This window comes from Cupressus sempervirens, chromosome 8, assembly GCF_028749045.1.
Source record: "Cupressus sempervirens isolate cs-2001-9-10 chromosome 8, ASM2874904v1, whole genome shotgun sequence".
Lineage (NCBI taxonomy): Eukaryota > Viridiplantae > Streptophyta > Pinopsida > Cupressales > Cupressaceae > Cupressus > Cupressus sempervirens.
In genome coordinates this window covers 452481367-452507241 of record NC_143125.1, presented here as the reverse complement: position 1 = coordinate 452507241, position 25875 = coordinate 452481367, and the positions used below count along the sequence as shown (strand labels likewise).

Genomic DNA, 25875 nt, shown 5'->3' with positions numbered 1-25875 from the left:
AGAAGCTTTTTGTGTACATATTTGTTTCTTTTCTATTTGTGGATGAAGTCTCTAAATTTAAAGTTGTTTGAAAAGCACCCTCAAGATTTTCCAGTTTTAGAGCATTTACTAATGCTTAAGTAGATCCTTTAATCCATCTATGAATAAATATGTGAGTCTATCTTCATCTATTCTTGTCACTCACACTGAAATTCTCTGGAATTCATTAATAAGATTTTCAACTGTTCCTTGTTTGATATGTGCTAGTCTTTTAAAGTCTTCTTGCGGATTTTTCCTATCAAATCTATAGATGAGTCTTTGCGTAAATTCCTTATAGGTTGTAATATTTTGGTTGCCTCGGGTGTGAGTTTTGTAAAACTACCATTAATGTGCTCTTCCCTTTAGGTGTAAGGTAGCAAATTGGAGTGCATCTTCCTCCGTCATGGGGCTAAAGGTGAGGTAAGTGTTTAGAGTCTGCAATCAATCATATGTTGTGATTTTCCCTAATCCATCAATGTTCGGGATGTGAACTTTGCTTACTTTTTCCTTAAGGTCCTTGTTTGAGTTCACTTTCGTTCTTTTTTGTGCCCCATGTTTTTGCCCTTCACAAAATTCAGTAAATATTATAAGTTCTCTAATTTCAGGTTCTAGACTAGCATAGGCTCTAGCATTCTCTACTGCACTATTTGTAGGTTGTTCTATATCCTCCTCTTCTTATGATGCCACTATTCTGGGTAGGAAGGGGGGGTCAGGTATGCTACAAGATAGATAACCTCTATTATTTTTAATTTCTGAATGGTTGGAACTCATGTCTCTCCCAATAGAATTATTTTTAAGGCTTTCAATTCAGTTTCCCATGTTTTATAATAGTATGAGTAGTGCTTGGTTGGTCTGATTTGCTTGTTTCATAAATGATCTCATTTTGTTTGCTAATTGATCATTCATTTTGCCTTTATTTCCTTTCTTTTGATTTGGCATGTATGCCCCTCACAGGATGGCAGGATTGTACTTTGACACTACTTGTAATTTCCCCTACTCGGGGGTTGTCAATAAGCAGATTTTAATATATATTACTACACAAACAACTTAATTAATTTTAAGTAAAATATATATCTTATAATGCATCTAGTAATTAACACAATTGAACCATTGATTCCTTCCTTCCCTCCTACACCTACCCTAAGAAGACCGTGGATTTACTTGTCGTAGGATGCTTGACACTAGTACATACTTTGGTTTTACTCCACCTCTCCCTACACAACACCATCTATCAACTTCCAGGAGTATAGTAAGAGAATAAGGAAATTGGTTGTAATCATCTTAATTCCCTTGGCATTACAAGTTAGATATAGTCATATAGAATTCATAAATATAGTTCTACTTAAACTTCCTTTGTATAATAAGTCCTATTAGATATACATTTATTTATGGATCAAGTTAATGTATATATATAATATTTCATAACTCTCTCTCACACACACACTCATATCATATTCCTTAACATCGATTTCTATTTACTTGTTCAATACCTTGTAATTTTAATATGATTTAAATTAATTAATATATCATATTTGACAATATATATGTGGTGGGTTTCGATATATTATTTTTAATACTAATATTTTAGGGATCTAAAAGAACATGTACAAGGGTTATCTAGTGCTCCTTGTTTGGTATAATCCCCCTTTTCTAGATGACTGAGAGTAATTAATGCGACACCTCACCTTATCCACGTACCACTATCCTTATCTCCCTGTTTGTTCCAATTGGGCAGCAGTCTATCTTGCGAGTAATGCCTTTCCCACTGTCAAGGCAATGGAAGGGGTTTATCTACTTTCCACATTACTTTTTTACGCATGTCATATTTGGGAGAAGGCAGTGTCTAACATGATTGTGCTCACTAGACTGGGTCTTACCTTATCAAATTGTCAAACCTTCATATTGTCCACCTAAGCATCCCTATTCACTTTTAATGTTTTGAACCACATGCAATAACTTAAAAGTGGTTCCGTTGTTTATTTTTTATTTTTATATTCCTCATCTCGTGTGTCCCCTAAATGATTCGGCTACTTGATATTTATAAATGGGGATCATTCGCGTCCAACCAAGTTTCCATTGCTTAAATGTTTTGATTAAATAAAAATAGGTTTTAAAGGACCCGAAACCTTGTATAGAGTAGCAGAGAAATAAAAACTAAGAAACCCAGAAGAACTATGCATCAACACCAAGAGTAGTACAAGCTAAAACAAGTAGCTAAAAACAACAAGTTGGAAAAGGCAGCAAAAAGAAAGCAAAAAGACAACACAAAACCAGCTACAAGGTCTTCAGTAGATCCGTTGCCTGATCTAATAGGATATTCATGTTTTTTGTAGAGGCCTTCAGATTGTACATTTCTTTGGCTTCGACATCCTCTGTCTTCTTCGAGTTGGCCTTGGTGCGCTTGCTAGGTCCTTGATCATCTTTCACTTCCTTGGAACCTTGATCCTACCCTTGTTCAAATTTATTCAGGAGAGTGTTAATGTTGTTAGCCACTATCTTTAGAATAGAGCAATTCTGATTAGCTAGTTTCTTGACTGTCTTCTCCATATTAACCACTTTGTTATCCAGACCATCTATCTTTTTCTGGAAATCTTTTATCAGCTGATCTAGAGCTCTGTTTTTGGCTTCGAGGGATGGAACATGTTTCATTAAGTTCTTAACCTTTTCAACGTTACCAATCACCTCAGAGAATTTATCAATATGCTGTCCCAGAGTTCTCTCCCCTCTAGTAGTTTTGTTGAGCTAGTCAAATTCTCTAACAATGTAGCTGCAAACTACTAATCTCCTTCTTCATTAGCCCCTGATTGCCAAAAATCCCTTTAAAAAACCCTTGGTCATCATTGCCCTTGTTACGAGTAAGGTCATCCTTGTCCCCACCAACATTATCTCTTTCATAATTGGTCTCCACATGCCCTTTAGCATTCATCTTCCCTTTGCGAAGTGCATGTTTCCCTTTTCCCTCCATCCTCTTAATCAGAGGTTCATCATCAGAAGGTATGCTTGGGGCCCTGTCTGCTTTCTTCCTCATGTTTTTAGAGACTTTACCTGCAATATCACTTTTCCCTTTGCCCTCTTCCAACTCCTCTTCAGAATCCGTATCCACATCTGAATCAGTCTCCTTAATCTTCCTTCTCTTCCCAGACGAGCTGCTAGGCTCCAATTTTTTTCTTCTTAACCTCAATCTCCTCAGACTCATCCTCCGTGTCTTCATGAAAGCCCTCATCCTGTTTACTCCCCTCCGTCTTACATTCCATGGTTTTCTTACTAAACTAGGGTTTATCCACTTTTTTTGATAAGGAGGTTCATAAATAGCACCATTAAACCCTCGTGACAAGCATGGTCACCCTCAAGATCATTCTGAATAGCTAAAATTGTAGTACCCAACGATTGCCTGAGGTAGAAGGGCAGATTAAGCTTAACCCTATGCCTCAAATGGTTCACTAGCATAAAGTGGTATCCAAATATCTTAGTAAAGTGGCCATCCAAAGTTAAGTATTCAATAACAATGAACATGACAAACCTCTAGGGGCGAGATATAGAACCATGGCTAAAATAAGAATTACCAATTTTCACCAGTTTATTTTGTTCGTTTGCCATTTCCGCAAATTCCTCCACTGCCTGGTCTGAAAGCTTTCCCTCTGTAAAAGTTGATCCCCTCCGTATCAAGGTCCGTAGCTTCCGCTATGATGTCCTCAGTAACTTCCATTCTCTGATTACCCATCAAAATGCTCCCATCCTTCCATGTTTTAATGAATTGGCATGTAATAGAAGGGTTACTGCCTTTAAGCTTCTTCATAAAACCCGTAAACTTCCCCTATTCCAGAATATCCCAAATCTTCTCCTTTTTCCAGTCCTTACAACTAGCTGGTTTGACCCTCTTTCTCCTTCCTCTCATTTCTTTCAAATTGTTGCAGATTGTCACTATCTCAGAGTACACTTTTAGAAAGAAAGGCCCAGTGTTGATATTAAAGCAGAGGGAATTGATACATAAACGTCCCTCCAATTTGTGTGGCAATGAATAAAAAGCCTCTGCCCAACTAATCATAATCCATGCCTCCCCAAATTTGCTCCAGTAATAATTAATTCTTATAGTATTATTTATCATTAATAAACCCTTTTCGCCTACTTCTCACCTTATCATACTCAATCAAGGATACTCCCTCGAAAGGGATATCATCAACTTGATTCCAAATCAGCTTTTCATCACTTTTGCAAGCCATATTCGCAGCCTAATCAGCAACATGATTAGTTTCTCTATAGTTATGAGTGATTATACAAGTCTGAAAAGAATTAATTAAACAAATGACCTTACAAATAATATTATGAATTTTCCAAGAAGAATTGTTAACTTTATTGAGATAATTAATAATATTGAGAGAGTCTCCCTCTAGCCAAATCTTGTCCAAATTCATAGTCTTGGCATAACTAAGACCATAGAGAGCAGCACTGGCTTTTGCCACATGATTTGTTTGTTCCCCAATAGGGATGGCCATCACACCCAAACTATCCCCATTCATGTTTCTAATGATGACACCACAGCTCGCCGTCCCTGGGTTGCCCTTCGAGGCCCCATCAAAATTAATCTTGCACCAGCCTTGAGGAGGGCAATCCCACCTAGCCAGATCCCTAAGGTTATTCCCATTTTGAGAAACACTTAACCCATCCGAATTCCATTTCTGAATCACTTTTTCTTCTCAATCTGTTTGGGGATGATGCCCTTTTCCAATAGTCCTAATATTCTCAATCACCAGATGCTTGATCTTATAGAACAATTGGACAGAGTTAGTCTCCTTACCCCTAAACGCCCTATCATTTCTTTTCTTCCACACTCCCTAACAAAGAAAAGGGAGGTTAAAATCCCAAAGCTTCATGATCAATGTATTACAAGTAGGAGGCTTCCATCCTTTAAAGAACTCTTGAATAGTAAGCGGGGAGACCCAAATCAAATACAGGAAACCAAATATCCTTTCCCATAACCTTCTAGTATAAGAGCAGTGAATAGTCAAATGATTAAATGACTCTTTCACTTCCTTGCAAACATAGCACTTGTTAACAAAATTCATACCTCTCTTCATCAAATCAGTGGTTAGAATTTTGTCCTGCAAAAGAGTCCAGAAAAAAATGTTAACTTTAGGGGTCATTCCTTTATACCAAGCTTTAGCCCAACAAGGTGCCTGATATTCCTCAAAAGCATTGGTATATAAAGATGAAACAAAGAACAGTTCATTGGGATTATACTTCCATATTAAAGTATCCTCCTCTTGAATTAAAGAAAAACAACATTTAGGATTTTGTTGAGATCATTAAGATTGATATCCACTCTATTGAGGTTAACCCATTTTTCCTCTTCCCAATAATCAGCAACAAAGATTCCAAACATGTTCTTGCTTTGATCCGTAAATCCATTCCACCTTTGATTAGAACTGAGGGCATGATCAAGAATCCAAAGATCATCCCAAAAAAGAATATTCCTACCATTTCCTGCCTTCCATCTGAACCTTTTTTTATAATCTGCTTATTTTGTGAACATGTTTCCAAATTTCAGAACCCCCTTGGGACACCTCATTACTAAGGAAGAGGTTAAACCCAAGGTTCTCTGTATTATATTTATCATTCCAAATGTCTCTCCATTCTCCCTCCTCTTGATGTCATCTCCAAATAGGCTTAGCAAGAAGAGAATCATTCATTGTTAAAACCCTTCTAAGACCAAGACCTCCTTTGTTGATAGGCATGCAGATTTTATCCCAAGCAATTAAAGCCATTCTTTTCTTCTTTTCCATACCCGTCCATAAAAATTGTTTTTGAATCTTCTCAATTGTTAAAGAAAACTTTCTGGGAATCATAAACACACTCAAAGCATACAAAGGCAAGCTTTGTAGCATTGATTTAAGAACAATTACCTTTCCAGCTTGGCTAAGGAGGGATCCTTTCCAGCCAGCTAATTTTGAATGGATTTTGTCAATCAAAGAACTCCAGAAGGTTTTTGGAGAGTTGAGACAGAGAGGTGACCCAAGATACGAGACTGGAAGGGTACCAATCCCAAACCAATGATTCTTTTAATTTTATTTTGTCTAATTTCACTGACATTGATAAAATAAATCACACTCTTATTCCAATTTATAATTTTACCAGTAGCCTGCCCATAATCCTCAAGAACTCTCTTAATGTTTCTCACATTTTTCACAGAAACTTGTCCCATAACAATCGAGTCATCCACAAATTGCTGATGAGAAAAAGTAAGATTCTTAGAGGAAGGTCTAAGCCCAACAAATTCCCCCAAAGTAACCATTTTTTCCACATATCTACCTAAGCATTCAGTCATAAGAATGAAGAGGATAGGAGAGAGCAGATCTCCTTGCCTTAACACACGGGAGGCTTGGAAGAAAGGAGTTGGAGAACCATTAACCAGCACAGAGAAGGTAGCAGAGGAAACTAGCAAAAGGACCATCTCCAAAAATCTCTTATTAAATCCAAAAGCTTCCAGTCCACATTTTAAAAACTTCCAGTCCACCCTATTATATTAAATCTAAAAACTTCCAGTCCATTGCTTAAATGTTATGAAATACTTTTACTTCAATCTAATATTGACTTTTTAAATTATTGTTAATACATTTTTTGTAGTATTAATCAGTTTCAATTAATATCTTTTGATTTAATTAATTGATTATTATTCAATATATATTTTGATATAATTGTTTATCGATTTCATTGTAATATTGATCAATAAATTTATGAATTGGTATATAGAGTTTAATTGATTAATTTATTAAAATAATATTATATTTTGATTGATCAAACATGTATATGTATAATTAAGATTTAATACATTATTTAGGGGTCCATGACATTTAAACAAATTTGAATGATCAAAGGTGATAGGAAGTGAAGTTTTAGGTTTGAAGGTAAGACTAAAGGTTGAGGTTGAGGTTCAACATGATTAACCACATGATTAGCTTCTTCTACCTTATCATCATAACTAATTTTAGTAATAGGAGAAGAAGGTTGATTAATGATATTTGTTGAATGCGAAGGCAAAAGGTTGGTGTATATTTGCAAATTTTGATTAGGAGGTGCTACAGAGTTAATATTACTATTAACCTCAACATCAATAGATATAGCATTTGAACTTTGAATCAATAAGATCTTGAATAGCATTTTTCAATGCATCACACGTTTGAATATCATGATCAAGTTGATGATGGCATAGATCAAAATTGCACAGATAAATCGGTGATAAACCAGCTTCTCGCAAGAAGTTACAGCTTCCAAGAAAATACACAGCTTTTCGCGCAAGAAAACAAAGTCGAGAATTTTGAAACTTCTCACCGAAAAGTTGGTGATATATTGCCCTGAAGTTGCAAACTTCTCCCGAGAACTTACTGTTTTCTCTTCTTGGATTTCCTACTCAATTGGTTCTGCATTTTGTTCATGAATTAGAGGAGGAATTTCCATCTCTACTTGTGGTTTGTTTTCAACAATTGATATTCTGTTTTGATTCGTGAATTCAATCTCCTTTATGGATGAAGTGCAAGTTGAAGAATGAGCCTGATTTGATTTCTTTTTCTGGTTTGCAACCTTCTTTCTTCTTGATCTTGCTGAAGTTTTTGCTGTATCTTTCCTTTTATACTTCAGCCTTTAGGTTTCTCAGCACTGTGGGTTGCTTCAACATCATTGGAAGAGTGAGCTTCCATGTTGCCCATCAAATAATATGGTGATATTCTTTTCCATCAGTTTGTGAATTTTCTGATCTACCCACCAAATGGTATACTTGGTAACTAGCTTCATTAATTTTGTCAAATCTGTAAGTTTCAAAAGTAGACCATTTTATTGGAGGAAGATCTTCATCTTTCTATTCTTCATAGTATCGATGGGTACAATCTACATCATCTTATAGTTGGTTAGTTGTAGGGAAATGTTCAGATGTCTTGATTAAGTTTACAAATATTCGTTGCAACATTCTCATCGTCTCATATTCATCTCAGCTGAATTGGTCTAGAAGTCTTTAGTTAGGACTTTGTGCTTGTATTCTTTCGGTTTACCACCCCAATTTGGTGATAGGGATCAAAGTTGGCTTTGGAATTGCAAAAATGAAAAGTTGGCTTTACAAAGCCAATTTGCTATTTGTAGTTTATTTTACAGTTCAGAGTCTCTAACTACATTGGTATTCTACATGAGGATGTGATTTTGTTACTTATTGCATTTATATATATCTAGGATAGCTTGTTTGGCTTGTTTACTCATTTAAGGACTCATTAGATGCATCTATTTATCGAATTTTGCAGAAAATTACATTTTTAATTAAATTTAAGTCATTTAAAAATTTTCCAATATTTTCTTGAGAAGTTACCAATTTATCTCCAATATTTGCCAAGAAATAATTTTTTTTTGCCTCAGCAATAAGTGGCAGAGAACAAGATTTTGAACTATGGATGATGGTATTGACAAAAAGCATTTTGATCGAATGACTTAACTTTAAGCATTGGTTTGCTAGTCAATAGGATAGATAGGAGAAAGATTCAGCATGCTAGCACTAAGCAACTTCGTCATCGTTGTAGGCAAAGGTTTAGATAAATGAGTGTACTTATGATTAGGATGATACACAGAAAAAAAGTAGCCATACCTTTAGATGTAGTAGACACATGATCATCAACTGTGTTTGTTGTTTTGTGAGTTTTGAAGTTGTTAGGCTTAGGGAACTTGTTTTGATGGATGACGAGCACAACAATCCAATTGCTAAAAGAAATACATATCAATTGCATAAGCATATCGCATATCAGACTGCTACATTCCTTTATTACCAGCAGTGGTAAAGAAACAACTTTCATAGCATATTTATTCATTGTCTATGAGACATTGCTATTCTTTCCATATCAATTTCACACATAGTCATACTTATTTACTAGAAATAGCTATTGATATCTTGTGTAATATCTTTACTTGGTTTTAATTGAAACCATTTGGCAAAGGAGAAAGATGGAATTGGGTAATTGTCCTCAAACAAAAATTTGTTAAGAGGTCTCCAAACCTACTTGCAAACAAAAATTTGTCTCAATATATCCCCTCCACAAAAATGTACGTTCTCTTCGATTTGGGGTTGTATTTCTTTCTTGCAGTTCAAAAACTAATCATACAACTTGTAGTGTACCTGCTTGCAAAAGAAAATGGACAAACATATATGGTCATACGGATAAGAGAATGGTCTATCTATATTCAAACTAATGTTTGTAGCTTCTCACACAAGCTAATTACACAGCTACAAAGAGATGTAGCTGATTTATTATGTTAAATTAAAATGCATGTCGACAAAATGGATTGTGCTATGGCATCCAACATGATATATTTTTATTAGGACTCTCCCCTACACAGGACTGTATGTACTTAATTCTTATGGTATGGAATTCAATAGCTAGGCATTTTCCCCATTACTTCTGTCACTTTAATTATGTGTTCAACTGAATGTACTCTTCTAGTTCTGTTGACCTACAGGTGGTCATTTATGGAAATTTATATATTCTATTTATTGTCCTTTTCTTTCTGTACCTGTCTTTAGGTTTTGTTTTACTAGAAGTAAAACATTTGGACAGCCATCTGCTACAACATCATCATAGCTTGTCATGATACAGGTTTCTTACTCGTAATGTAATATTTGTAGAGTAGCTTTCTTATTGTAAAAATAAATCTCTTTGCCTGCCCCAAGCTCTTATATTTTGTTTCTACATTAAACGCAATAAGAGACATTAACACAAATATCCTCTCAGTTGGGCTATTCAAAAAGAAAATATGTGAAGTTTGAACCATCTAATTTATAGGAATGTTTTTATCTTGTGATAGGTATTTCGATTAGTTTTGGACCTTTCTTTTACATTTACTTCAGTGGAAAACATTTACAGTTTCTGGATCACTCCTTTTATCTGGGTCTCCTTTATTTTAATATGTATTGTCAATTAATATATTATTGGTTCTTTCTCTTATTGACAATGGCTACTGACATGTTAGGCAATATCATCCAACTATGTTCGCAAAGTTGGTCCCTTCTCCATTTTATTTTAAAATATTTTCAGGGCTATAAATACCCCCAAAATGTCAGGTGTCGCTTCTTTTCAGAATATGCATAGTTGCTAGTAATTTCAGGGGCTAATATGACCTGCTGTTCTATTGTCTCTCCTTTTTTCCCATTTTCAAGGGTTTACATCCCATCCTCCTTTCACTGTTATTTGAAGGAGTCATACAAAAATCTTCCTGCTTGACTTTTTGTTTCATTTCAAATTAAAAGTAGCTTTAAACTTTTTTGTAAGATATGAAGTCCAATCTGTTTTTGTAAAATCATTGGCCCAATTATCTCAGAAAGAAACAAACAGTAATTTGTGATCACTACTTGCCTTGAATGAGTTTCAGACAACTTGTTTTTGAAATATCTTCCCGGAGTTTTTTCTTTCTAGGAGTGCCACATGTATTGTCACTATGGTTTTGTTGGATTTTATGACGATTTCTAGCGCCATTTGTCTTTCCTTCAGAAAGCATGAACTTTCATCTTGTAATATGCAATCACTGAGATAGATGACCCTGCAAAATGCTAACATGCTCATTTTATTTGTAACAGATTGTATTACTTATAGCACAAGTCAAAGTTAATGCCATGGCAATTGTGCATATGTCATCTCCAGATGCAACTATTAAATCAGGAATATCTGTAAAACAGGATGTGACATGTTCTATTAAACAGGTTAGTAAATTTTGATAGTTGATTTCCTTGGAAGTAAACTTTTTATGCCAATGGGCATGCCATAAATATGATGATTATCTCAAGATTGAACTTGAAAAAAAAAAAGAAGGAAATCTTGGTGCATATATTCAAGTTGTTATGGTTTCACGTGATCTTTGCTTACTACACCAGCAAGATAAAGATGATTTGTATTGAATATTAACGAGAAGAGTAACATAGATAAGAGTATGTTTGATATGTTAATGCATTAGTGCCTATGTAACAATAATCTTTTTGCAATAATTGAAGAATTATGCTAGGCAAAATACGTTGACGCATATTATAAGAGAAATCTCCCATTTACAAATAGTAAAGGTGTAATGTCCCCAATTTTGAGTTGCAGGAGAGTTGATGGATTCAGTCTATCATTTGGTCCTTGTAGGCTGATACTAGTGTTTAGAAGACCTTTGTTGTGGACTAAATATGTTCTCTAGTGGCTGATGGTGAGCTTTGTCTCTGTTTTAAGGGACTTACTATTTGCAACCTTAGCGTATTTAATTAAATAATAATTACAATTCACCTGTCTTGCGAAAATGACTGAAAAAGCATCAGTTGGAATCTCGCAACACATGAGTGATCTTGATGAAGAAAGACTATGAATGAACTTGACGAAGTGACTTACAAGAGTTTTGTCCAGCCCTTATGTCAATCTTCTTGATGTTTGCATCCTCAGAGATTCAACTAATGCAAAGCAATAGACAAATTCATATCAAATATAATAAACTCAAACATAACAAATCCATTTCAAACACCTCCTGTTATAACAATTGATGAATCTTCTAGAATTTTTCCTTGTGAAGTAGCTTCTCGAACAAGCTGGAGAACTTTATTAATTATAGTGACTTTTAATAATATTTATTTATTGAAGTCACTTCTAATTAAATTGATTAAAATAGAGTCATCCTTTCATTGTTTCATTTATTTGAACAGTTTTAAAATAATTAATTTTATTTATTTATTTCATAAAAAATTAGAACGTTATAGAGTGTCTTATGGCAATTAACAGTTCTTAGAATTCCAGAAGAGGTGGATACAATTTGTGTAGGAGAATCGGAATTTTGAAATCAAAGTGGCACAATATTAGCACGATGGTTCCTTTCCAAGACTGTTTTGGAATCATGTGGCGGTCAATAATATTGAAATAAAATGGGCTATGATGAATTTATGTAATAGACACCTCCAGATATGGATTTCACCAAACCTGGTTTTCATATTTCTGATTTTTTGAAATATTTTATGTGATTTTTGACAAATGATTAAAATGGTTGGAAACTGAACAAACTGGTAAAAAATAATGCCGATCATACAATTTCAAAATTCTGATTTTTATTTTAGTAAAGATCTACATACCCAAGCTAGGGTTTGTACAATATGGCATATCATGACAGAAGCTAATTCTTATGAGATGATTACTAATGCTGATCGTCACCTAGCTGTTCAAGTTGCTTTGATAACAGAAGATGAATAGATCTGATTTGTTAAGATGCCTATTGCTGTCCAACCACCACAACCAGCTGGTGTTGTCATGTCCCCATTTTTCTCAAAAGAGATTTGATAATAAATAATAAAATAATATTGTAATAAATAAATAATAATTCAAATGTATAAATTGATATATAATTAGTATAAAAATGTAAGTTATAATTAATCTAATCAAATACTATAATATAATACATACATACATACAGACATATATCAGTTGCGACATATGGATGAGGGTAGTTTGTCTCTCCCCTCCAACATGCACATTAACAAGGAATAACATTGGAATGGAGAGAGATGGAAGCATCAAAGTGCTAGGTGCAGGAAACGGGATAGAGGACGGTTTTGATAGCTTATACTCGTGGAAAATATATTCGTAAACCAATTATTGGGTACTACCACATTTTTTTCTCAGGTACCATTGAAATATATCTGTCTGAAGATTTATATTAATTGCGAGCTATTGAAGATTCAAATATATTGGTGGAGTCTCAAGCGCTGAGATTTTATTTGTGTGGAAAATTATATTACCGGAAAAGAAGATGGGCTGTTCTTTGTCAATTATCAGTGAGATTTATATGTGTGAAGGATTATATTATCAGGAAAGAAGATAGAATTTTCTTTGTCGATACTAGATATCAGTGATGTCCCATTCTATCATCAAAGTGGGGGATGAAGACTTTCAGTTATATCATTAGCACTGAATGACAATTGATAAAATGAGAAGCCTATGTTTGAATGGATGGCGTCTATACCTATCCATGCATTGTAACTCCTTCATTATTGTCAATGGACAAAGAGGTGACACTTACTAATTGATATCATCAAGGAATACTCAACACATTGACTAATAGAATCATCCATAAATTCGTGCCTATCACGGATAGAGATATTACACATACAAGCCGATGGAAGATCAAATAGAAAACAATCTTCAGGGAACAAAGAATTAGAGAGCATCAAATGGAATAATATACATATCCAAACACAAGACATGAGCCTAACTCTATAATGGGAGATATTTGCAAGGCAATGATTACTATGAGTTCCACATCATCTATCCATTGTCAGTGACAAGGATTTGGAGAAATTAGCAATAAAGAGACTTAAAGTCTAAAATCAGATCCATGATGCTCAATGGTTTAGGGATACAATAGCATTGGTCACTGAAACAATAATAAAACTCTATATATTATGTCCACTGCAAATATCTAAGGATGTTGTGATGCTATAGTTCAAGAAGAGGTATGGTGATTATGTAAATTAAGGGAATAAAAATCATTCAAATCAAGCATTGTATCTTGCATTTGAGAAACAATGAAGTAAAATGTGGTTGCATTGTGTTCAACATGAAAGATCCCTGATGGATGCCCTTGCTGATCTGCTGTAGTTTTTAAATTAATAAACTATATTTTCCTGTGATTTCTTTGATGGTCTTTGAGAATAGACAGAAGTTGTAGAAGGTTTTGTTTTTGTTTTGTGTTTTTTGATAGTTTTCACAATAGTAATGAATAATGAACAATAAACATGAAAGGAGACTGAAAATAAATAGGAGCATAGAGCCAAATCAGAATTGCTATAAATCGTACCAAGTAGATTTCTGATTTATAAAGCCAAATAATAAATCCAATGCAGTTCCAAGGAGCTTACATCCAACAATGATGCCAAACTGGATGGTGAATAATGAACATGAATCAAGGATACATCTAAGGCTGAATACAAGCATTCCCTATATTCCACGTGGGGTGTACCCGCTGCAAATGGCAGCCCTAAGACTGCAAGGATCATGTCCCAGCTGAAAGAATCAATCTGCAACGCTGAAACCATAAATCTACAACCTGAATCCACAATAAAGAATGGCGTACTCTATCCTTGATAGCAACGCACATTGTCTGAAGAATCCAATGCCAATAACTGCTGAGGGCTACGTTCCAGCCAATCCAGAACTTGGGGTTTGCGTCGCAGGCGAAGAATTGCTCTCTCAAAGCCAATTCACAAAAACAAGTTTTTCAATATGCAAAAGATAATAAGAAATTAGGTCTCCATCTCCTTGTATCCCCTTCCAACTGTAAATCGAACCCTAAAGGGAAATTACACTTTGCCCTTTAAATAAAATATAATAAAATAACATTTTCCCAATTAAAGTTGTCCATGCTATAGGAAAAACATTACTTTATTAAAATTCCATAGCTGAAGGCACCAAAAAGTCTACAGATAATAAAAATCATGTATAATAATTCGAGACTTTTCCAACGAGCTATAACACATAGGTGTACCTGATCAACTGAAGCCAGAATCCCCTTATTACTCCAAAATGGTTATATTATTAACCTTATTTTAATTTATTTGATCACCAACTTAGGAAATATTTAAATATATTAAAATATTTTCCAAATGGTCCCAAAAGGCCCAAAATGACCAATCAAACATGAATTTGATCTTGTCACCTATCTGTGACTGATGCCAGACAAGATGGGTCAACTGGCAGTCCATCCCTAAAATCTAGGGATGCTCCTAAAAAGTAGGAGACAGCCCCAATTAACCAAAATTGAGTCCCAATGACTCTCCCCTACTGTGTGCACCTCTGAGAGAACTATCACTGAACTAGGAGTTCCTCCTAAAAAATAGAAGATGCACTCTAAGTCTCCAAAACATTCACCGAGGTCTCCAAATGCCTCCTAGACCACTCCTAGTCAATCCCCTCAAATTAAGAATCTCTCCTAAATTGTAGGAAACTGTTGTCTACTGCTCCAAACTACTTGGGAAGCTCATGCATGACTCCCAAAGCCCTTGGTTTGGTTCCCTCTACGCTCTGCTGGCCTATGGGAACTAGATAATAGACCAACCCTGCTAGAAATGTTGTCACTAAGGAAGGGCAGAAATTGGGGACATGACACAACATTGACTTAATGCATATCTAAGTCAACTTTGAAAAGGGCGGATCAAGACAGAAAAATAGACAAACATATCCATGTCAGCAGATTAAAATATAGGATTACAAAGACATCGATATATTAATACAGTGGTGTGAATTATAAATTAGATAGGTTAAACTTCTATACCACTAAATGGATCAAATTAGCAAATGATGCAAGATGCAATCAAATAAGAGTCATTGTCTCTATTGTATGAAATTGAAGAAAAAATTCGTCCCAAATCCCGAAGTTATTGATTTTGGTTCTGAGGTGGGTGCGGGATTCTGATGCGCGGATGTGTGATTTTTTTTTTTTTGAATTTTGGATGTATTAGGATGCACACACACACACACACACACACACACACAAGTTTAGATATATATGAAAGAAATGCAAGAAATATACAAAAATAAACCATTCCATAGCATAATACTTCACCATTGATAGTTCAACTTCAAACTTCACAAACACAAAGTGACAAATATACAAATTGAAATAAAAAGAGCAAGAAAAGAATTTTAAAAAATGAATTAAACACACTCAAAATAGTCACTTTGTCAAGACCCCCTCTTGATAGTAATTATAAGATTAAAATAGTTTATCTCAATAGATTAAATAGAAGTCAAATATTAAATAGACTAATAATAATAGTAAATCTATTATTACTATAATAAAATATATTAACTATAATAATAAAATATTTTATTATAGTTACTAAAATAATAATAAAACAGCATATATCTCCATGGTTACCGGGAGACCCGTCTCCCCCCTAAAAGTTGCGTCTCGCAGACCGAGACACATCTCGGAGACTTTTCACGTCTTCGAAGACCTCAAAAAAGGTTGGAACTTCATGACGAAGTCTCCTAAAGTCTCCCCGTCTCCTAAACCAAAAAGTGAAGTCTCCCCGAAGTCTCCTGATAAAATATAAATGTAAAATATAATATTAAATAATTTTATATATTTTAGCCCTCATTTTAATGTTTTTAATGCAAAAATTAAGACCACCGACAATTTAAATGATTAAATCATTTAAAATATTTTATTTAATAAATTAATAACTTTAAAAACATTAGAAACACTTTTAAAAAATTATTTTTATTCGACAATTTAAATGATTAAATCATTTAAAATATTTTTGGAGAGATGATTTTTTGGGGAGCATGATAGCTGAAGACCTTGAGATGGATGATCACAACCTTGTGGAGTAGATGATAGTACCATCGACATACTAATACTAGATATATTTCTGTTTTTTGTTTATTGTACAAAGTGTTCATTTTTGTTTGCATATCGGCAATTCAGCGTCAAACTATACTTTTTTGAATTTAAAATTTGAATATGTAATGATAATCTCAGCGATTATCAATCTGCTATGATGGTGATCATATGCAATATTCGAAAAACAAATGTCTATGAGATACAATATTGTGATCATGTGAGTTTTGAAATCTTTGACTCCACGAGTCTATTTTAATTTTTAATGTGACATTACTATTATTATTACTTTAGTCTTACAGTATTGCTATTTTCAAATTTTGTATTTACTTTTAGTATTAGACTCTTTAAACTATTAAAAAAAATTTGCCATCTCCAAGTACCCCTGTCTCCTATTTGAAAAATTGCCGTATCGGTACCAGTACCAGTACCAGAGACCTCAAAGTCTCCCCGTCTCCCGGTGACCTTGTATATCTCATTAAATAAATAATTATACAATGTTATAATAAAATAACATCATAATATGATTCTCTATATAATAATACCTTTCAGACCAAGGAAGAACATAATAGAATATAATATAAAAATTACTATATTATATATTATTTTTAAAAATTGGTTATACTCCCGCTAGTGATTAAGGTCAATGATAATTAATAAATAGTAAACCTTTATGATAGAGAACGACCTCGCATGAAGGGTCACGAACACTGTAGAGACACAGCTTTGAAATACACCTATCCAGTCAGTACAATATAAATTGAAAATTAATTGCATCTAATGAGGGAGGAAAATTTGGTACGACAATCAGAAAATAAGATCACGGCAGTTTGGAATAAAAATCAGAGAACATAAAGGATGGAGATCCAAGGGGGCATATATAATTTGAGAGAACCATCATAAGTGAATACTTACCCAGCCACATCAGGCAAAGGGATTTCCAACACAATCACTGTCAGCAGCTTCATCAAGTCAGGGTGACAGGCCAAAGATAGAACATGACAAAATGTCCGCTTTGAGAATTACAGCAAAGAATATATGGAATAAGGGAGAGATCGAAGGAGGAATACATCTGGATGGAGTCAGCAACAAGATGTAATATAATTGGATTATATAAGATTGCACGGATATAATATTATAGAGAAACAATTTGTATGCACAAGATAAAGTTAAGCAGTTTGGGATTCATTCAGACTTGGTAAGAGTATTATTAGATTATTGCTAAAATAATACAATCAATTAAGCTTCCGAATCAGCTCATTGAGATGTAGTCGATAGCGAACCTGAAGAATGGATAACAGTGGCATTTAATGAAAGGTAATAGCAGATATATGTTAAATATGAAGGAACATTATGGAGCGATCGTATCTGGGATAAGCTCGCACCAGTCAAAGCACATACTTGGTGATTTTGAATCAAAGACACCACATAAGAGCAATCAAGGATTCCTATAGCAACATATAGGGAAGGAGATAGGTCAGAATCAAGATGCCATTGAAGACCAGAGAACTACGTCCTACACAGTCAGGAACTACAATGAGAAAACACCCACGTCACCTTAGGATTATTGTCCCAGGGCCCATGAAACTATAAAATAGAAGGAATGATCATAATGACAGTAAACCATATGGAGTAATTGTGACAGAATGTATACAACATGAACACATATAATATCTTAAAATACATTAATAAGAGCACGAGTTTATCTATCAACAATAATGGGTAAGATGGAAGGAAAAGTAATCTGCAAAAGCACTACAAGTTTTTAACATCTGAATACTCACATCCGGGAAAGCGAGAGATCACTAGAGTTGACAATAATACATTCATCAACTACAAGGAAAGTACAAATGCTCAGAATACAAATACGCACGTGCAGGAGTAACTTATGAAGGGTGACTGTTGGGGAGATAGCAGATCAGATATAAATCAGAATCAATTATTACAACATAGCTTTGGCAATGGATATATAATTTATGAAAGGAGAGATATATCTAAACCTATTGGTGTATTAGAGTCAATACATATTTTAACAGCCCATTATTCTCAGACTTATACATATTGGGCTTTATATTCATGATTCATAAACCCACTGAGGAAGATAAAAGACAACCCCATTTATCACGAGGAAGTCTATACATATTACAAATAAAACCATATTTGATGCTAGTTGATAAAAGTTCATATGAAGCAACAACTATATCCTTATAGAGTTATTACCATATTAACCATTTCATGAAATGAAGGACAAAATATTAGACAACTTATTTACACCTCATTACATACATCAGATTTGATATTGGGCTTCATAGAGATAAAGTCTCTCTAATCTAAAGGAAGCAGTCTCAATTATTCGAGAATCCAGGTTGGGGACATTACACACTTAAGTGACTTTCGACATCCAAAAGGCCTTTATATGTGCGCGTGTTGTTTGGATGCAACCTGATGTTCTGAGGGTGCTCCTAGGAAGCACATCCTGGGACTGTGGGTGCTCTGTAGATGCTCTTGTAAGTTGGAAGTCAAAAATATATTTTCATTGCACATTGTGAAGCAATATCAAACAAATCAACTTGACGAATCTTAGTGAACAGCGTAAGTCCCCTCCCGATACTAGCACTATCACATTATTTTCACTGAGTAGCCATCCACATTAAGAAGGAACCTTGGAGTCATCTCATGATCTTTCATTACAGTCTTAGCATAAGTGGTGTCTTTGTTCAAGAGAGGATTCAATATTCAGCATTTCATCCCGAGATACTTAGTGTTCTATATTGTACGTTCTAAGGGAATGAAACCCACATCAACAGAAAGTATGTACACGGCTATTCTTATGTTATTCCCTTCACGCAAAACCTTATACCTCATAGATGCATGTGTGACCAAAGTGGTAACTTGTGGCTTGGTCTTATATTTATCTTGATTTGGTTTGGTCTTTGACTTAATATATCTTTTAATATCTAGGTCCTTCATTAGCTTGGTGAGCCCTTGTATTAACTCCATGATAGAGTTCTCAGCTGTTGACATCTTCCCAACTGTATAATGCAACCTATATCCACTACCCAATAGGATGGCAGGAAAAAATCTGCTCTGATACCACTATAATAAACACCCGCTGATATGGGTTTTGTCAAGTCTGATTTGTTTGTTTTTAATTTTTTTTTTTGGGTTTTTGACAAATGATTGCAATGCTTGAAAACTAAACAAACTGGAAAGCAACTAACTTCTAAACATTCACGCCAATCAAGATTGACAATTTCTAAATTCTGATTTTCATTTACTTCAGCAGAGGTCTACATACCTGAGCTAGGTTTTGTGCAATATGGTGTATCATAATAGCAGCTAATTATTGTGAGATGATTACTAATGCTGATCCTAACCTAACAATTCAAGTTGCTGATAACAGAAGATGAATAGATCTGATTTTTAAGATGCCCATTCTTGTCCAAGCTCCACACCCAACTGGTATTGATTTGTGCCCTGGTTGCAGTTGTATGGCTGCCCTGGAGATTTTGGGTAGGAGTGGTTTGCTGTCATAAACCCCACCGATCTAATGTATTCATTCTTCCTTAGGCGGTATGGCTGGATGGAGACACCAAAAAGAATGATCATAATCTTTCTTAGAGATGTATGACTGAGCTAAAAACTCAATAGTTTTCTTTATTTGCTGCCTAAAATCTGATATGGCAACATTCTTGACTAAATTTGATTCCAAATTGAAGCCAATGCTGATCTATATTGTTTCATATCAACCTGGAGAGGTGGAGTTACATCCAACTCCAAATACCTCTAAGACATTTTGTTACTGGAAGTCCAAATAGCTGTTTAAGCCCTCATTGAGTCCAAACCTCATCTGCTGATGTAGAAAATAATAACCTGGATTATAAAAAATGAAACCCAACTTGCTTTTTAACTTTTCTCTCCTCCCTCCATTTGTATCAAACCAATTAGGGCTTTGATCAATTTTATCTTTGACCATGAAAATACTGTTTTTTTAAAAACTTTCCCTCCCTCCTACGGCATCAATCCAATATAAGCCCTTATTTATCATTATAAAGATGGCCCTCTTTAAGTTATAACTTGCAATCCACCTAGGGAGATGTGCTCTTGAACACCTCTTTCTTATAACTTATTATTAGAATATGTGACTAAAATACTGTTTTTTTAAAAACTTTCCCTCCCTCCTACGGCATCAATCCAACATAAGCCCTTATTTATCATTATAAAGATGGCCCTCTTTAAGTTATAACTTGCAATCCACCTAGGGAGATGTGCTCTTGAACACCTCTTTCTTATAACTTATTATTAGAATATGTGACTAAAATAAATCATTTATTATTAATTTATTTAAATCTTAGGAAATAATATAAATTTCCAAATTATTCATAGCCTGCTCATCTCAATTCCGAACTGAATTCTGTCTGATGGTACCAGTCCAGGGATGATGTCCAACTGCTGCAAGTTGACAATCTCTCCCTAAAATTTTGGAATCCTTCCTAGAAAATAGGAATTGTGACCAAAGTTAAACTGGATGCCCAAGTCAAAAAATGATAGAAAGGTTGTTCTCCATAACTTCTGGAGAATTCCATGAGCACCAACCCCTCCATCCCTAACATGGTTCCTGGTTTATATTTTCTAATCCATTACTAAATCATAAAGCACAAGTCAACAGTTCTCTCATTTTTATATCAACAACATACCTTGAACTGTTACAAGAAATTGATTCTAGAGGTAGAAAAGTTTCAATTCTACAATTTATTGTACTGAGCACTGGATTTAATTTCCTCTCCGCATGATGCAATCTTTCATGCAGCTTATCAAATTATCATGTGTTTTAAACATATCTGGATTTTAGTATGGTCCTCAAGGTGTTCCTAGTTATCTTTCTTGAAGGATGATGAAGGGTGATAATTTCAAACCCTTTCAACCTCATCTACAAATACAAAAATTTTCCATCGAACTATTTTGAAATAGAATTTAGTCCCTTGAAGAATGTATAATTAGTTCAAGTATTGAGATACAAGTCTGTGACTGCCCTAAAATTTAAAATTTTAGATAAGAAAATTGATGTTCATATGGTCTTCTAAGATTTTGACAATAGGAAAACTAATCAAATATATAATTGTTCCATGGCATCTTCTCTCAGTTATCAGATTTATTTCATTGCAGGTGCAAGTTGCACAAGCAATTTATCTAAGAGGAAGTACATTCAATCATTCCTGTGATCCTAATGTCCATGCTTCCTTTGTTTCTCGAAGTCTTGTAGTTCGGGCAATCAAACCATTAACTCCAGGATCACCACTTGAATTATGCTATGGTCCACAGGTACATTAGTTCTTTAAGTAACATGCACGTACAAACTTGAATATCATTAGCACAAGTAATTATGAACTTTCTCAACAAAGTGAGATTTGGCTTCCATTTCTGTCAGGTAGGAGAGTCTGGGCTTGAAGAGAGGCAAAGATGGTTGAAAAAGCGTTACTTTTTCATATGCAAGTGCATGGGATGCTCAGTGTTGAATGTCTCAGATCTTTATTTTTCATCATTTCGATGTGCAAAGGATTATTGCCAAGGAGTGGTTTTAGATAAAGAAATTACTAAATGGGAGAAAGCAGTTGGAACTGATGTTGTACCATGTGTCACTATAAGTACAATGGACATTAACTTACCTGTAAGTTGATGGCATTGCTTGGCTTTTTCTTCTTTTTATGGTGTGGCACCTTATAGCCATACTACTTCAGGATATCGCACTTCAAATTCGGAAACATTCAATTTCATTGCATTTTAATGTTTTGGGAAGCTAATGGTAGTTATTGCAATCATACTAAACAAAATGGATTATTGTAGGCTGATGAGCAAAAGCAACAGTCAATAAACACAGTTGCCTCTCTTCTTGTTGCACCAGAAAATGTTAGCATGAGGCATATTAGTCCTGGTTGCTGTTTGAGGTGTGGATTTCCCTGCGATCTAGAAAGAAAAAAGAAAGTAGCGAACGGTAGTTTGGAATACCTTCAAAGGTAAATATAGACAATGCTTACCTGTGCAATGTATTCAAGACATAAAGTCAGCATTAACCTCAATGATATTTCTTTTCATAACATGTTTTCTAACACCATCTTATGCTTAGTAATATCTTTCCAATCCTATTCAAGCTACATGCATTCCCAGACAGTCAGGATAAATAACATACAAATCTGACGCAAATGGTTCAAATTTGATATTTATTACATACAGGACATGGTAACTAGTACAATCCCAATAAAGAATATATAAACGTAATCAGTTCAGTTACAAGTCCAGATTTCAAGCATAGAATGTGTAGTGGCCACCCCCCAGGTCTGGAATTTTGCCAATTCTGATTTGTGCCAAGAAGTCTGATTTTATATTTTTTTTCCTGATTTCTGATTTTTTGTGGTTTTTGCAATATTTGATTTTTTTTTTTTGGGGTGTGTTTTTAAAAATAAATGTATGCAATACTTGAAATTGACAAATAATAGAAAACTAAACTAACAATACATAACACCAAAGAGAATCACTCTGATTTTAATTTCATTCAAATGAAGTCTAACATGACCGTACTAGGCTGCTGTACAGATCTGGGCAGTTTTAGACAGGAACTAATTGATTTGGTTGATCTGTTATTCCGTTATTTCACTGCCACCTCCAAATTGCTGATGCAGACTGAAGAATCTGATTTCTCCTCACTGTATGCTGCTGCTGTAGTTAACGTCCAACTAGGAGAATGGACATAGATCCTCCTGAGATGTACAGGTGGGTCTGAAACTACAAATGATTGTAAATGCTGCCTGGAATCCCAAATTCTGTAAATCTGAAATTGAAATTGTTTTCCTCACCCAATATTTATCCGTGTGATCTAAATGTGTTGCCTGAGTTTGTACGACTGAAGCCAGGACATAGTAGTTGGCCTGTATGCAGTCCAAAATTTCAGATCTGCTATTTCTCAACTGATATCTTCCCTTTCCAGGTCTGATCTGTTAATTAACTTTCAAGAAATACTTCTCAGTCGAGCTGGTGATGATGATTTGCCCAAATAGAATACCCATAGATTGCAAGCTCTCTGAGTTGCCAAGTACTCTCTTGTTTTTGTTGGGCGAGTTTTCATAAGTTCAACTTTTGCATTTTCATAGTTACTGTCATGTCCCCTCTCTAGTCTGACTAGCAGAGTCATGAGAGTTGGCCTATTATTGGACTCTCGTACGCTAGCAATGGTGGATAGAGATTCATATTGGATACTCAGTGACCAGAGTTGGTTCTATAGTCAGTTTGAGAGCCAGTCAGGGTAGTTCCTTAATTTTAGGGATTTTCCTAAAATTTAGGAGGTTGTGGAAGTGATCAGATTTGAGGCTCCTCAGGATCAGTATATGGTTTCAGTTTCACGGTGACATGGTATATTCCCTACTTTCTAGGAGCATCCCTAGTTTTTAGGGATGGGGCTGCCAGTTGGCCTACGTTGCTCGGCATCAGTCACAGGTAGGTGACAGGATCCATTCACTGATTATTTGGTTGATTTGGCTTTCCAGTTGAATAAAAGGAAATATTTTTTATTATTTCTTAAGTTTGCGTTTAAATAAATTAAAATAAAGCTATTTATATAGCTAATTGGAGTAATAAGGGGATTTTGGCTTCATCTGGTTAGGGAGGCCTATGTGTTATAGCTCATTGGAAAGGTCTTGAATTATTATAACTTATTCTCATCATCCAGAGACCTTCGGGCACCTAGAGTTATGCTATTTGAGGAAAGGGGTGTTTTTCCTATACATAAAGACCTTTTAATTGAGAAGATGTCATTTTATAATGAAGGGAAAGGCATATTCTCCCTTTAGGGTTCAATTGGCTTTGAGAGGGAGATAAAAGGAGATGTTGACTCATTCTTTCATTATCTTTACATCTTCATTCTTGGTATTTGCAATTTCTCTCTGAGGAGCGATTCTAAAGGTCTGGGACGTAAACACTAGAGCTTGGCTATTGGGACGCAAACCCCAATAGGTGGTTTCAGCAGCATTCTATAGTATTGTTTTAGCAGTTGACAAAGATTGTTAAGTTTAGAGTCGAGGGTGCTTGTGCATTGCACGTTAGGGGTCTTGTTTGGCATGTTGGGATCTTCTTGCTACCTTGGTGTGACTATAGCAGCTGTACAGCTGCCTTTCAGCTGGCATGGGATTTGTTGGTTGGCTTACATCAGCCATCTCTACCCTTTTGGTGCATGGCTGGTCCATTCTTGTAGCTAACGTCATCATTTTTTGTTTGTAAACACCTTTACTGGTATACTGATTATATATCTTGCCTAGTACGATTTGTAGCTATTCTGGTTGACTAAATATTATATTATTTGCTGCTATTTTTAATTATTGTTTTACTTATATCTGGAAAATACAAAAAAAGAAGAAACAATCTTTCTGCAACTTTTGTCTAATTCTGTAAGACCACAAGGAAAGCACGGGAAAATCTATTAGTTTAATTAAAATTTATAGAAGTTCAATGAAAGGATCCTTTTGGGATCTTTTAGTGGTATCAAAGCCTGAATCCTACTAGCTTGTAGGGTTTCAGTGAAACAGGGTACAGAAAAGGGATTGATAATTCATTTCGGCATTTGACATCTATTTTTATCTATCTTCTATGCATCCTGGTGGATAACTACATAGGTTTTACAGGTGTAGGAGAAACTAGTGGCGAGCAGAGGCCGCTAGAGCACAAAGACACCAACTATGGGTGAGGCATAGGGTGCTGTTGGTGATGACATGCCTATAGAGGCAGAAGAGAGAGAGTTCATGAGAAATTTGATTGTTTCGCAGCTCGGAATAGTCCAGATATTGGACAAATTACAAGAGACCTTGAAGCGGATGGAATTGGGTAGGCGTGGAGGTAGATAGGAAAGATAGGGGAGGAGCAGGTCGGTTTCCGTTGTGGGAAGCCAGTGCAGTCATCAATCCCATGTCTTAGCAAAGAGCTCTCTTCATTCTCATAGGTAGGAACTTCCACATATTCCTGCTCTGGATAGACTATTATTGCCTCAGTTTAGGCAAGTTGAGCAATTGACACAGGTGGAGCCACCTAAAATTGGATTCCAGGATTCAATCATGGCAGCTACAGTTGAGTGGAGAGCCCTACCCCCAGAGGTTAGGGATGTTTTTCCTTTTCCACAATATTGTGCACAACACAGGGATAACACTAGGTTCAAAGGAGACAAGGGCTATAGACCACAACAGAACAACGACCTCAGTAGAGCCACTGGGAAGATCACACTGGCTACCTATGATGGCACGGGTGATATGAGTGCACGAGTTGGTTCTATTTATCATTGAGACCTATGCGTGAGAGAGGTTATACAGTTTGCAGCTTTGCATTTAGATGGGGTTGCCTATGATTGGTGACACCATGATCTGATCACCCAGGATCAAACCATGATTCACTCCTATGTTGAATTCACTGAGTGGCTCATTGCTAGGTCTGATCGTAAAGACA

General features: G+C 35.2%; 1 protein-coding gene across 4 annotated transcripts in view; it reads left to right on the top strand.

Annotated features, from left to right (window-relative positions):
* The window catches only part of TPR9 (Tetratricopeptide repeat (TPR)-like superfamily protein), a 213803-nt gene that overhangs the window by 169766 nt on the left and 18162 nt on the right, over positions 1 to 25875 (top strand). For all 4 annotated transcript variants that reach the window (XM_089798058.1, XM_089798057.1, XM_089798060.1 and 1 more), the window contains 4 exons: positions 10619 to 10741; positions 21562 to 21717; positions 21824 to 22063; positions 22240 to 22409. In XM_089798058.1, the coding sequence (XP_089654184.1) occupies positions 10619 to 10741; positions 21562 to 21717; positions 21824 to 22063; positions 22240 to 22409 (689 nt within the window). The remainder of the gene's footprint in view (positions 1 to 10618; positions 10742 to 21561; positions 21718 to 21823; positions 22064 to 22239; positions 22410 to 25875) is intronic.